This window comes from Lycium ferocissimum, chromosome 10, assembly GCF_029784015.1.
Source record: "Lycium ferocissimum isolate CSIRO_LF1 chromosome 10, AGI_CSIRO_Lferr_CH_V1, whole genome shotgun sequence".
NCBI classification, from domain to species: domain Eukaryota; kingdom Viridiplantae; phylum Streptophyta; class Magnoliopsida; order Solanales; family Solanaceae; genus Lycium; species Lycium ferocissimum.
The window spans coordinates 53,127,329-53,141,508 of record NC_081351.1 but is presented as its reverse complement, the minus strand read 5'-3'; the positions used below and the strand labels follow the sequence as shown (position 1 = coordinate 53,141,508).

Sequence of the window (14,180 nt, the reverse complement as noted above, 5' to 3'; positions counted from 1 at the left end):
TTAACTCGTATTAAGCGGAATTGGATGCAAGGAACTGTGTATGCTAATGTTAAGGTTCTGTTCGGCCGTGTTGGAGTTGTTTTGATTTAATAATGGTGGATTAGGTTTGATGGGTGTTGTTGCTATTGTTGTCATTGATTATGTGTTAAAAGTAGAGGAATCTTGATATTTAAAGCTGTAGTTGTTTATACGAAATTGTTGAGATATGAATTGGATTTTAATTTGTGGAATTATGAGGAGAGTTATGGTGTTATGTTCTTATGGATTAGATGTTCATGAGGTTGTTGGGCATTGTTGTATTGTATTTAGGGGTTGTTCTTGTTGAGTTAAAGGATTAAAAATGTAGTTATGAATATGTATTTGTGTTGTTGTAGTTGATGGGCTATTTGGGGCATGTTATTGTAAGGTCATTTTTAATGATGTGTTGTGGCTATAGATCATTATGAATAACTTGAGTATGTCGTGGTCGTTATGTTGATTATTGTTGAATGTGAAACGTGTGGACTGATTTGGAGTGTTGTGCGCGAGGTGCGGACTGGTTCGAGGTGTTCTTGGACCTTGTTTTGGCTAGCTCTTGATATGGTAACTTGGACGTGTTGTTGTTGATGTTATTCTAATAGTTTTTATAGTTGGCTTGAGTGTGAGGGAAGTGATCACTATAGGGGAAATGCCGCCCAATTTTCTAGAAATGAGCTACTAACGTTAAAATACGTTTTAAACCTTTCTATAGCTTAACCTTAGTTCTTAACGTCTTAATATAGGTTGAGGTACTTCGAGCAGCATATACATATCGAGTCACGGATTAAGCGTCAAAGGTATGTAAAGCTATCCCTTCTTTATTTTTGGCATGGTCTATGTGAGACAAACAGACGACGAATGTATAAACTCCAAAGAAGCTCCTATTCTTAGAGACACTAGGATGGCTAATGTTCTTGATTTCCAGAAGCTATTTCATTATGTCCTGATACGTGTCTATGATTCCTGAAGTCCTATTTTGATATAATCCATAGTGACATTGGAGGGTGCTTCCAGGTTATTCGAGGAGTTCAAAATAAATTTATGAGTCGTACCTGCTTTATGACTCCAATGAAGTCTAGTTCTCAGTGGTACTTGACGTGACTGTTGTCTTTGATTCTCGAGTGTTAGTTCGTTCTAATTACTCTATTGAGTCTCAGATGATGATTTAGTTTGCATATGGTTGCTCATTATTCTGCTTGTGCATGCCGTTAATATATCATTCACCGAGTCCCGGGCCGAGTATGTTTTCGTGCACGCCACACTGCATTGTTCACCGAGTCCCTCACTAAGGGTCGGGTACGTATATATATATATATATATATATATATATATATGATATGATTATGGCACCGATTCCCATGATGGGCGGGTATGGTATATGATGACTTTATTCACCGAGTCCCATAACGGGCCGGTATGGTATATGATATAGCTATGCATGATTCTCATTTCGTAAGGCACGTGCATTGGTATCTTTGATTATCATACTTGCCTCCCGTAATCTTTTATTCGGTCATGATCTTCTTTATTGTATTTCATGCTTTATATACTCAGTACATATCTCGTACTGAAACCCTTTCTTCGGGGAGGGGGGGGGGGGCGTTTTAATGCCCGGGCAGTACGTACACTCGAGTTTGGTGATCCTCTAGCTTAGGACTTCTGCTCAGCTGCTTGGAGAGCTCCATTGTCCGAGCCTGATTATTTTTTGTACGAGATCTTTGATGTAGACTTATGCATATCCGAAGGCACGGCGCCCCGTCCCGTAAATATTTCGCTTTTGATACTCTTAGAGGTCGTAGACGTGTGTGGGTTGTATATAGGTTTGGTCGGCCCATGTCGATATGGTTTGTTTTGGATATTCCCGTATATAGTGGCGCGCGCGCGCTGTATTGTGTTATGTTTTGGTTAGTTGTAACTCCTCAGGAGACAGGTTGATGATGATATGTGGCGTTATGAATCTTTAGTTGCTTTTGCAAGTTTCCATACTATCCTTAGTTTCAGTCTGATTATACCTAACAGGTTCGTATACGAGTGTCCAGCTCGGGCACTAGTCATGGCTCATGGGGTTGGGTCGTGACACCAAATATGGAAGTGAATTATGTTTTCCTTTCAGGAAAAGTAAAACGATTATGGTTAATACTTTAAATTTCCTTCCAGAGAAAAGTAAAACTCAAATATGGTAAGAAAATCAGGCAAAACCCTGACAGTTATTTGAAAGACTATATAATAACATTACCGTAACTAATGTTGGTGTTGAAATTTTATTACCACTATTCTGGTTATTGAAGGAAGAAAAAGAAAACATCAAAAACAAGTAGGGGTGGGCATGGTACGGTAATTTCGGTTTCTAAAAATACTATACCATTACCGTACAAAATTAATTCGGCATGGTTCGGTATTTTAAAATTCAGTTTTGGTATTATACAGTACGGTATATCGGTACCATAGTTTGCCCGACTTCGACTTACACATACTCATATCGTGGAGAATTATGACTTTCGCTTCTTAAGAAACGTCTCAATTATTATGTACTAAACATCTTACACATGTAAAAATATTCAAAAAAAAGTACAAGCAATCCCCTTCGTAAATCAATTACACAAAAAAGACATTTAAATCAAGATAGAGTAGTCAAAGTTCCAACGTTTAAACAATTAGTTTTCTAATAATACTAGTTCATATATTTGTTACTATTGTAATACTAAGATATATGAATTGTATATGTAATTATATACTTCGGTATAGTATTCGGCATTTCGGTATTTTCTTTATGAATACCGAATACCAAACTTTTTAAAAATGCATACCAAATATTGTACCAAATACCATAATACCAAAACCGCAGTATAAAAAATTTCGATTTCAGTACATTTTTTTGCGCGGAGTGCCCTTCGTTTGGGGTGGTCTTTAAATTTTGCCCCTCATATTTGAAATCTTTAAAATTTGCCCTTCGGCTAACACCCATAGGTTCCAGGTTCGAACCCACGCGCAGTCAAAATTTTAAAAAAAATTCGCAAGGCAAGTTTAAATTTCGCTATGCTGGACTCGGCATACTTATGCCTTGTGGTCTGCCCATAAGGCATGAGTAATTCCTTCCGGGTTATCCGGCATAAAATGTTACCAATTAATATGCCCCCGCGGCAAGATAACAAGTGTGAAGAATTATCAAAGTTATCGACACGGACATAGCGAAATTTAAACTGCCTTGCGAATTTTTTCTGGTTAAAATTTCTATTAAAAGTATCAAGATAACTTTGGCTGGAATTATCGTTATCGGACCCGGATACTTACGAAGTCCCGCCTATAAGGTACGAGATATGGGTCCCAGATAAAATGCAGTAATTCCGAAGGTATCTTATTGCAAATATTTTAAACATAATTTTTTTAAAATTTGAGGTGGGTTCAAAATATTAAAGGCGAAAATTTAAACATTTCAAATATGAGGGGCAAAATTTAAAGACCACCCCAAAAGAAGGGCAATTCATTTCAGTATGGTAATCGGTATCTATCATACCATGCCCACCCAAAAAACAAGTATGGTGCCCGGTCTTATCATTTAGGCCGCAACCCAAAATTGCCGTTGTTCAATAATATAACCAATATGATAGAGCCAAAGATAATGATACAATTTTGTACCTTGTTTGGGAGCGTATTTTGGCTTGGCATAATCATTTGTGGCTCACATTCTAGTTCTATCTCTTAAGAGGAGTGAGGAGATAGAGGGGCTCTGCATTATGGATTGTTGGTACGAGTACAACTTTTGTGGATCTCATTATTTATAACATCTTAACCATTTGGGAAAAGAAAATATATGGCAAGGTAAATTGTACATACAGTTAAATTATTAGTTAGATGCATAAGATCATTCGGGTGATATTTTCAATTGCATACGGGGTGATATTTACAATTGCATACCTAACTTTATAGAATCATTTGGTCTGAAAGCTATATAAATTACCATAAGTCATACGGCGAGACGGAAAGACCACAGATGTAGAAGATCATAATGAGTGATTTGACATATTTAAATTCATGTATATATTTGCCTTGTGGTATTTCATTCTACTATTTCGACTCTTCCTCAGAGAAAGACTTTCAAACAATTCTCAATCATGATTTTTGCACATCAGATTTCCATATATTATACCCAAAAAAACATTAAAAAAAAACCCTAGATATTTGACATTTTTCTCTTTCAATAAGATCTCATCACATCTCATTTTTAAAGGAACGTATCCGTTTCAACATGTGCTCTTATTACTATGACGTTATCAATATTAGGGGTGTCAATGGTACGGTTCGATCGGTTATTTTTAAAAAATTATACCATACCAATTTTTCGGTTAATTTATTAATATAACCAAAACTAAGCTTTTTTGAGGCAGACTCGTCCCAATCATCTCGCTTTTACTTGATATCGGTACGGTTTGGTTAATTTTAGGTAATTTATTTTTGTAAAACTCACCTTGTTGTATATATATTATAGAAAGAGTAGTTTGGCTTCTTGTTTCAAGTCTCAATACTTAAGCTTTACATAAAGTTGAACTTACTTTTATACCCAACCGTGTTAAATCTAGATTAGTTGAACAGTTGAATAAAGGTGACTGCCATTATTGAAACTTTAGAGAAAATATAAATTAAAATGGACAATATTACAAAATTTGAAGGAGATGAAAATTAAAGGAAGAGGGGTAAATATTTACCTTTTGTACAATTGACTTTTTGTTGAACAAGAATGTTGAGAACAAGAAGCATAGTTGAGAAGCAATATAGTAAACATACCGTGTAATCACTTTGTTTACAGTGGTAGGGTCAAGTTTTGTATCACTTGTAATCACCCAAAAGCCCAAGGCCCAAAGTCAATATTTTTAATGCTTTGTAATTTGTAATTTTAAACTTAACATACCAAATTTATATATATATATATATATATAAATTATTCGGTACGGTTCCAAGTTCATATTAGATTTTACGGTTTTATTTAAAAAGACCTAAAAATTGGTTCGGTTCAGTTCGGTCGGTCGGTTTTCAAAATAGTTTTGACACCCCTAATCAATATCCTAAAACGGCTAAACTCATTCTTTGATTTTTATTTTTATCTTATTATTGTTTAAAGTTTATCAATTTGTATTGTTTATTTTGATATCATCTATACCCATTCAATATGTGACATTTTTTCCACCCCTAGCTAGTACTATATATTTATAGTTTTTTTAAGTTTTACGTCACAAACAGATTTGCTACAATTAGGGATCAACTCTTAAAAGAAAGATTCCTCTGACAGAAATATTTTAAATAAAGAACAAGAAAAACAGTTCTTTGTTTTTTAATATACCACCATATATTGGCGGAGTTCATTTATTAACATAAAGAACAAAATATGTACAGCCAAAAAAAACATATAGGGGATTATACCAAAACCCCTATGGGTCAATTTGGGAGATATTAATATAGGGAGTTAGACCAAAACCCCTAAGATATGTAGATATTAATAAAATTAAGGAATCTATGATAGCAAAAAAGTTAAATATTTTGATGTTTGTGTGCTGAGAAATAATTATTCTTGGGATATACTATGGACGGAGGGCTATAGTGCTATACATATAGCACATCCTAACCAAACTTATTCTCTTCTTTTTCATCTTTTTATTTATGCGTCCGCAATGTATTGGTAACTATTTATGCATGCCAAAAACCACATCATAAGTAACTTCAAGTACTAGTATAATATTTTGAGTCCTCCAAAAACTTAACCTATATGGCTTCTTCTGTGCTATCTCTTTCTAACTCCTCATCAAACTTTTATAAGCTTTCGTTTGCTGCAACTGTTATGTTTGTGATATGGTCCTTTTTTATTTTTGATGAAAATTCATTAATAGAGAGAAGGCTTGTTGAAGAAAAAGAAGCAATCCCAATAGGGGGTGGCGCTGTTGGGCCAGAGAGCTTTGCTTTTGACACTCATGGTGATGGTCCTTATGCTGGTGTTTCTGATGGACGTATCATCAAATGGCTACCAAATGAGACCCGTTGGCTTGATTTCGCCGTCACCTCGCCGGAAAGGTATATCTCTTCTTTTATTATTAGTTGTCATTTTCTTCACCGCCGTATTTCTTTTTTCATAACTATTTAAATTTGTTGTATTTGATTTGAGAGTTTTTCGAAGACAACCTCTCTACCTTTATGAGGTATATTCTACCTTCTTAGGATCTTATTTGTGGAATTATATTGGCTATGTTATTGCTATCGTTGTTGTTGTTGTATGTTGGTTGTCAGAACATAAAATGTATCTGTTCCGTAATGAGAATTTTTAGTCAATAAGGAACTAACTAACGTACAGCACATGCTCTTTCCATGAGTAATTTCCAAGCACGATTTGTATTCTTATGAATCACTCACCTAATTCTCCCCACTTTCCCTCCTCCTCCCACCAACACTAGTCTATCTAAGACGAAAGAAAAAATATAGTACTCCCTCCGTTTCAATTTTTGTGGCACTTTTTGTTTTTCAACAGTCAATTTGACCAAACTTTGAAGCTAAATTAGATTAGATTAACTCAATATTTTAAAATTAAAATTTATATATTTGAAAAGTACTATAAGTTGCAACTTTTCCCATATCAATTTGGTGAAAAGATACATTTTAAAATATTAGTCAAAATTCATGTAGTTTGAATCTCGGAAGCGAAAAGTGTCACATAAATTGAGACAAAAGGAGTACTATATTTTAACTTTCCTTCAAACAAGAATTAAGATTAATATTTCCTCATTTTTACATTCAACATCATTGTTCGTTTGATTTAAATTGATTTGGCTTATTTTTCACATGAAACATTAAATGATGAAGTATGTGGTGCGAATTACTAAGATTTGTTTATTCCAAAAATACAAGTTGAGTTTTGAAATTTAAAACGAACATTGACATTCAAGTTGGTCGATTGATATATTATATATACACATATTATAATATATTTTGTGAATGCACGTCTTGGGGCTACTGACTAGCAGAAATTAAACATCCTATTTTTTCTAATTAATATTTCCGACTTCAATCATTGTAGGCAACCTTACGGACTAAATGATACTACTAGCCATTCATTTTTGGAATGTTTTACAGGGTCTATCTGGTCCCCATCAATTATTCTTTGTGAGGTTCTTTACTTTTCTTTATGTATTCTCAAATATCCAAGGCAAGTTTCTGCCTCAATAATCACATTAATTAATTTATAGCTACGACGTATATAATTTAAATTGGACTATTTATAGATAAATCTCCTTGAAATATGGAATTTATAATCTTAATAAGGAGAGAAGTGGATAAATAGCTACTTTAATTAACACATGCTATCAGAAATTAGCCACTATTTTATAAGCTATTACTAACATTTTAACCACTCTTTTGATAAGGAAATTATTTTGGCAAAAATACCCTAATTAGAACACAGGACAACTCCAGCAAACACTGTTGAAATTCGAAGGATTGACAAGCGGAATTCAAGAAATAGTTCACGGGGTTCAAAAAATTGCTGGAGTCTCAAACTCCATGAGATTCATGGAGTTCAAACCTTTATATGTTCAAAATCAATGAGCGATTTATGAGGTTTAAACCTTTATAAGTTCTTCTGCGTTTTAAATAGGGTATTTTTATCCAAAAATCTTATTTTCACATTAAAGCATGGATGTTTCCCTTCTATTTTTTGAATATGTCCAAATCTTAATATAAGACGTATTGCTTGCTATAATATGTAAAGGCAATTTGATGGGGTAACTTTGTTTTTTTTTTTTTTTAATAGATTAACAATATATATAACTTAAATTCTTTATTTAATGTTTTTGAGTTGGACTGCAATAACAGGGATGGATGCGAAGGTTTTCATGATCATTCTGATACTGAGCACAGATGTGGGCGCCCATTGGGTCTGGACTTTGATGAAAATACTGGTGATCTATATATTGCAGATGCTTACTTGGGCCTCCTTGTTGTGGGCCCAAATGGAGGCCTTGCTACCAAACTTTCTAAAATGGTACAAGGTGTTCCTTTTGGATTCACCAATTCACTCTGCATTGATCAAACTCACGGAGTCCTGTATTTTACAGATAGCAGCACCACATTCTCAAGAAGGTAACATATATCACCCACTCTCACTGTCCAATTATATTATATAGTAGAATTTGTATAAATAAGTTATGAGTATTCGCCGCAAAAGAAACTGAAATTGGCTACGAACTTCATTACAAATTTGTTGTTAAATTGCTCATAGCTAACATAATTTTGTGATAATCCATCGGTAACCTCTCACTAAATAGGATAATGATGAATTGTGTTGTTTGACTACAAATTTGTCTGTTACTACTTTTGGTTATTTAGTACTCACTCTGTCCCAATTTATGTGACACACTTTCTCTTTTAGTCTGTCCCAAAAAAATGTCATACAATTTAACTTTATGAGATGATTTACAATCACACAAATATCTAAGGCTTGTTTTGGACCACAAATTTCAAAAATCTTCATTTCTTTTGTAAACTTCATGCCTAGTCAAATGGTGCTACATAAATAGACGGAGGGAGTAGTTATTAATATTTGTTAAGAGTATTAAGGAAGTATTACTAATAGTTTAATATTCAAGGTCAATAATACTGCAACACATGATAAATGAGCATATAATAAACTGATTCAACTTAACTCAATATTTCTGATACAAAGCATAAATATATAGGTGAAAAGTCACTAAAATTTTAACAAATATTCAGTTCAATCATGAAAATCTAAAGATTAAACTATTTAAATTTTTTGAATGTTTAAATTTTTTGAATGCCTGTCTAATTATGATCCGTTGCTTACACGGGGATGCTTTTGAATATGCAGGAGTTATGTATCGGTCATAGTTAGCGGTGACAGCACGGGAAGGTTAATGAAATATGACATGAAAAGCAAGCAAGTCTCAGTTCTTCTCAAGAATCTCAAGTTCCCAAATGGAGTAGCCATGAACAAACATGGTGATTTCCTCCTTTTTGCAGAGACAACCACTTGTAAAATCTTCAAATTTTGGCTCAAAACATCACAAGCTGGCACTGTTGAGCTTGTTTCAGAGCTCCCAGGTTTTCCAGACAATATTAAACGGAACGAAAAAGGAGAGTTTTGGGTGGGAGTTAATTCAAGAAGAAGCAAATTCTTGAGTTGGATCCTCTCCAAAAGTTGGATTAGAAATAATTTACCTAAAATACCTTTTGATATTACTAAAGCCCATTCTTATATGTCAAGTCTTGGTTTTGGTGGGGGTGGTTTAGCAATTAGACTTAGTGAAGATGGCCATGTAGTGGAGATTTTAGAGGACCCAAAGAACAAAAGGTGGAGGTTTGTCAGTGAAGTACTTGAAATAAATGGAAATTTATGGGTTGGATCAGTAAAATTGCCATTCGCAATTAAAGAGAAGGTGGCTAGTTCTGAAAATTTTGTTGGACACCAACGCGAATTATGAGTTATAGTATTAATTATGTCATAACTAATTTTAGGTTGTTAGTCTAGTACTAGGATATTATTAGCTTAAACAGTATATATATATATATATATACTTGTATGACTGAATTTTAAAATTTTAAAGTAGTAAGTCATAATACAAGATTATTGATTTTGCAGTATTCCTCTCTTCTTCTACATTTTTCTTCATTGATAAGTCTCGAATATACGTGTTTTTCGTCTTTTCTTAAGTTTTTCTAGCCTTTTAAGTTAGTTTTTATGTCATTTCTTATATTTGTTTTGTGTTTATTCATTTCTTATATTTGTTTTTGTTTATAAGAATTTGGAGTTGAAGTTTCAAGAGTTGCCGAAAAATAGATCGTGGATTGGAACAGAAAGTTTGATTTCTACAAGATCTGATTATTAATTATGGCATGCTCAACTCAAGATTGAACATCTTGGTTGAAGGGAGGCAATGTTGTAAATCAATTCTAAGGCGAGCGGATACTAGCTACTGATGGGATTTGAACCCTCCGTCTCAATTGTGGAAGACAGCAGAAAATCCAACCAGTAAGCTGACCCTCCATTAGATTGAATTAAGAAGGCAAACAACAATAACTACAAAAGAAAGAGACTTTATTCTCGTTTATACAGAAAAGCACTCAAAATACATCACACATGAACACTAAAATACATATAACAAAAGAGCACCAAGCAACTGTTTCCCAGAAATACAACCGAGAAACTGATTTATTTTATCCAAAATAGAAACATAACTTGGATTCCTGGACACTAAATCTCAGGTAATAGAAACATAGCTTCTTGAAAATATTAGTCATCTCAATCAAAGGGATTTCCACCCTCCACAGGCGTATCTGTTAAAGGGTACCATGGGAATGCTCTGCTTGCTTTAGTTGCTTCCAATAGTTTCTCAATTGGAATCTCAGGTTGAGAGCTTTGTAGAGGAGCTGGATTCGCAAAATTTGGAGATGGATCCTGCAGGAATAGATATAAAGTAGTAGTACCTTTTTTTAAAGCCAGTGTAAAAAGTTGTTCGTCTGAATGATCTCTTTAATTTTTGTTTTCTCTTGAATAATTAAAGTGGACAACATTTAATTACTTACCAGATCGGCATGCATTTTGTGAACAAATTTGTTGAAGAGCTCAAAGTTTTGTTGCTTCATGAGATCATCAGATAGACGAAGGTAAGTAAATCCAGCCATCTTCAACTTTGGTGGACCATGCAAATTGATACCATTTGGCCTAACATTAAGAAGGATTTGATCATAGGCTGTGGCATCATATCTTGCTAGTGCATTTTCACCAGCTACATCAATGAACTCCTTCCACCCTGAACTCAACACCTGAATATATACATATATAATTAGATATCACTACATAAAATTTCAGGATCTACCGTAATCCTAATTCTTGTACAGGGATTAGAATCCTAGTCTCTGTAACCAAACAGGCCCAAAGAGTTAACTTCTGAATTTTTTTTTGCACGATCAGGTCATCTAAAAAGGTAACTCTAAGTAATAACCCATAATAATCGGTCTTAGTAACCTGAAAAGTAAAACAGTTAACCTACTACAAGAAGCTAAATTATAGTGATAGTGTAAGATAAAATCCTACGCATTTGTGTATACCTAAAAGAATAATCAAATAAAATGAAATGATTAACTCTGTTTTCTTACTAAAAGTTATATTCCTAACTAAGATTAATATGGTGGTTATGTGCTAGATTAATATGGTGGTTATGTGCATTAAAATAAGAAATTAAACCTGCTGGACAAGTTCTTGAGGAGCACTCATAGCTTCAGCTGATTGTTCAGTATCCTTCATTTCAAGACATGTAAAATTCAAAGAAGCATAGTGCCTTGACAGCATCCTTGCAATGGGTCGATATCCATCTCTATCAAACAAGTTGTAGTATCCAGCAGTTAGCTCTGCTGCATGGCTACTGTCTTTGTACCACCAGTGAATTCCAGATACCTGCACAGTTCAATTACAACGTTTAACTTCTATTTGTTTGACGATGCAAACAATTTTTTACACTATCATCAGGTAAAGATAATTACGAAGTACCGTCCATACAAAGTTGTACTTCTTGTGTTTTAATTTGTTTGTCTTACTTTCCTTTTAGTATATTTCAAAAAGAATATTTGTTTCCTTTTTTGGCAACACTTCCATTCCAATTTTTCACGGCATGTTTAAGACCACAAGATAAAGGGCATATTGGTACATTTTACGTATTTTTAATTTAAGACTACAAGATTCAAAAATCTCTTTACTTTCTTAAACTCCATGTCAAGGGTCAAAACCAGACAAACAAATTGAAACAGAGGGAGTAAATAGTTAATAATTCAAAATATTTTAGAAAAACATTGTGAAGCTGTATCTAATATACTTTGGCTGCAATTTTGACTGGGAAACCCCTGAAGACTTTGTTGGCTTCTCCAATGATCTGATCTCCATGAAGGATGAGCTTGTTGGAGTACCAAGTCAAGAAGAAGTGCCCATATTCTGTTTGATAGTTACCCCCTTTCTTAAAGAAACCTGTCTTATTAGGTGTATCATTGTAAGTCCCAGCATCACCTGGAAGGTTGAATTTTGGCTTCCCCGCCTTATCTGCAGTCTCCCTGAAATCTTCTCTCATATACTTGTCATAGCACTGCAACATTCCGGTCAGAGGGTTCAATGAGTGTGATCTTATTATGTGTACATATACATTTTAAGAAAATTGATACGTGTATAGATAGTTCAAACTAATAACAAAATCTCACCTGAAATTCACCAATGCCAGGGAATTTCCAGCCTTGAGTCTGTGGGTAAGAAGGATACCTGAGCTCTCCAGCAGGACCAAGTCCTACCTCAATGTCTACTATAGCTCCAGCTACCAAAAGATCCAACATGTTCTCCTTGAAGCTAGCCATGTAGTCACTATAAATCTAAAACCATGAAAACTGAAATAGTATTACAACAATTTCAATTATAATTATTGGCGCGCACAATCCTTCATGCATATCCATATCAATAATCAAGCTAGCATTTCCTGCCAGGATTTTTCTATTCTAAGGACTCAAACCTGAGACCTCTGAATAAGGTACCCTTTTCTTTTATTTTTCCAGTTCTCCCCACTACTAAAAATCAAAACAAGAAAACAAAAAATTCAATGTTAATATTGAAATATATATTTACCTGAACAGCAGTTCGTCCTTGAAAGAGACATTGATTATCAACACCTAGAGACAAGTACTCCTTATCTCTGATGCCAGCCCTGTTAGTGTAGAAGATATCAGGATTTTTTTCACCAACATCAAGTACCCATTTTGGAAGAGGTATATTTACAACATCTCCTACATTGCCACCACACTGGTGGAATGACATAATAGCCTGTATTTTAAGTCCAACTTTTTGAATAAGTAGAAACAAGCTCTTGTAGGCAGACCAATCATATTGTTTTGGGCCTTTTAGTTCTATAATTCCCCACCACACATCAACCATGACTCCATCAACTCCAGCAGCTTTCAGCTCCTTTAGCTCCTTCTCAATCTTTTCTTGATCTATGAACTTGTTTTCAATTGAAACAACTCCAAGCTGTCAAAGTTTGTTCAAAAGAACAACATTAGATGTTTGTAAATTACTACTAGTTAACTAATTAAGGGGTCGTTTAATTAGTTTACCGTATAAACAAATACTTTAAGCATGAAATTCCGCGTAACTTATAAAATGTTCGGTTAATTAGGTTGGCCGTACAACCAAAAAAAAATCGTTGCATAACTTTAATTTATACGATGTTTTGTTATCATCATTAAACTCTATGTTACTAATACCAGCATAAGTTCTGTAGGAATCTATGTATTATGATATGGGAGCTAGCTAGATAGAATGTGTAATAGCATACATGGATAAGAATAAGTAAATAAAGACAAATTAGCTAATTAAAGTACGCAATTTCTGCATAACAATCCCTACATTATTTATTTTTCACGCATAACATGCATTCCCCACATTATTATTTACTGTATAAATAATCTGCATTATATAATTCGAGCAGATGTAGTACGTGAAGCAAATCTATTGAACTTTGATACGTGCGTTATGTGTTTCATGTCTTGCAAAATATATAGCCTAAATGTTTGAGAATATAAAGATATGAATATTGTGATATATTCAATGGAGATTGAAGGCTGTATATATATCTAATAATATCTTACCGGGAGCATAACATAAATGGGCACATAATTACCCATTGGAATTTTGTAATTAGAAGCTGGAGTCATAACTTAGAGAGTGGCAAAATACAAAGAACGAACAAAGTTTATAACTTGATTAATCACAACGAAATGAAACTTGAGAATGATGAGGCATATGCTCCTGCTTTCTTCGTTCTCAATTTATAGAAAGTTGGTGGCACTGTGTGTGTGTGTGTTTCAATTATCAAACGTTATCCTTAAGGGGCTCACCTATTCAGTGTCCGTCTTTGTGTCCGCATAAAATTCATATAGAATTTTCTGTCCATTTTCTTGGTAGTTAGGCAGATTAAAAAAAGTGAAAATATGATGAAAATGACATTACATTAAGGTGTGTTTGGTATGAGGAGAAATATTTTCACAAGAGAATTTACATATAATTTAGGCAAACATAGATAAGGGTGTGGAGGTGAGGTTGGGGGTCAGGAGTGAGTTGTTTGGCGTGGAGAGGA

General features: G+C 34.1%; 2 protein-coding genes across 2 annotated transcripts; one reads left to right on the top strand and one right to left on the bottom strand.

Moving 5' to 3' along the window:
* Window positions 1–5,501: 5,501 nt before the first annotated feature.
* On the top strand, window positions 5,502–9,654 carry LOC132034281 (protein STRICTOSIDINE SYNTHASE-LIKE 2-like). The gene is made up of 3 exons (XM_059424581.1): window positions 5,502–6,078; window positions 7,870–8,136; window positions 8,882–9,654. The coding sequence occupies exons 1-3, from the start codon at window positions 5,777–5,779 to the stop codon at window positions 9,492–9,494; spliced, it is 1,182 nt and encodes a 393-aa protein (XP_059280564.1). The 5' UTR covers window positions 5,502–5,776; the 3' UTR covers window positions 9,495–9,654.
* A 433-nt stretch (window positions 9,655–10,087) lies between these two features.
* On the bottom strand, window positions 10,088–13,860 carry LOC132034280 (beta-amylase-like). Its single transcript, XM_059424580.1, has 7 exons — window positions 13,693–13,860; window positions 12,674–13,072; window positions 12,259–12,423; window positions 11,883–12,146; window positions 11,258–11,467; window positions 10,597–10,836; window positions 10,088–10,468 (listed from the first exon to the last, which is right to left on the bottom strand). The coding sequence occupies exons 1-7, from the start codon at window positions 13,756–13,758 to the stop codon at window positions 10,313–10,315; spliced, it is 1,500 nt and encodes a 499-aa protein (XP_059280563.1). The 5' UTR covers window positions 13,759–13,860; the 3' UTR covers window positions 10,088–10,312.
* Between the last annotated feature and the right edge of the window lie 320 nt (window positions 13,861–14,180).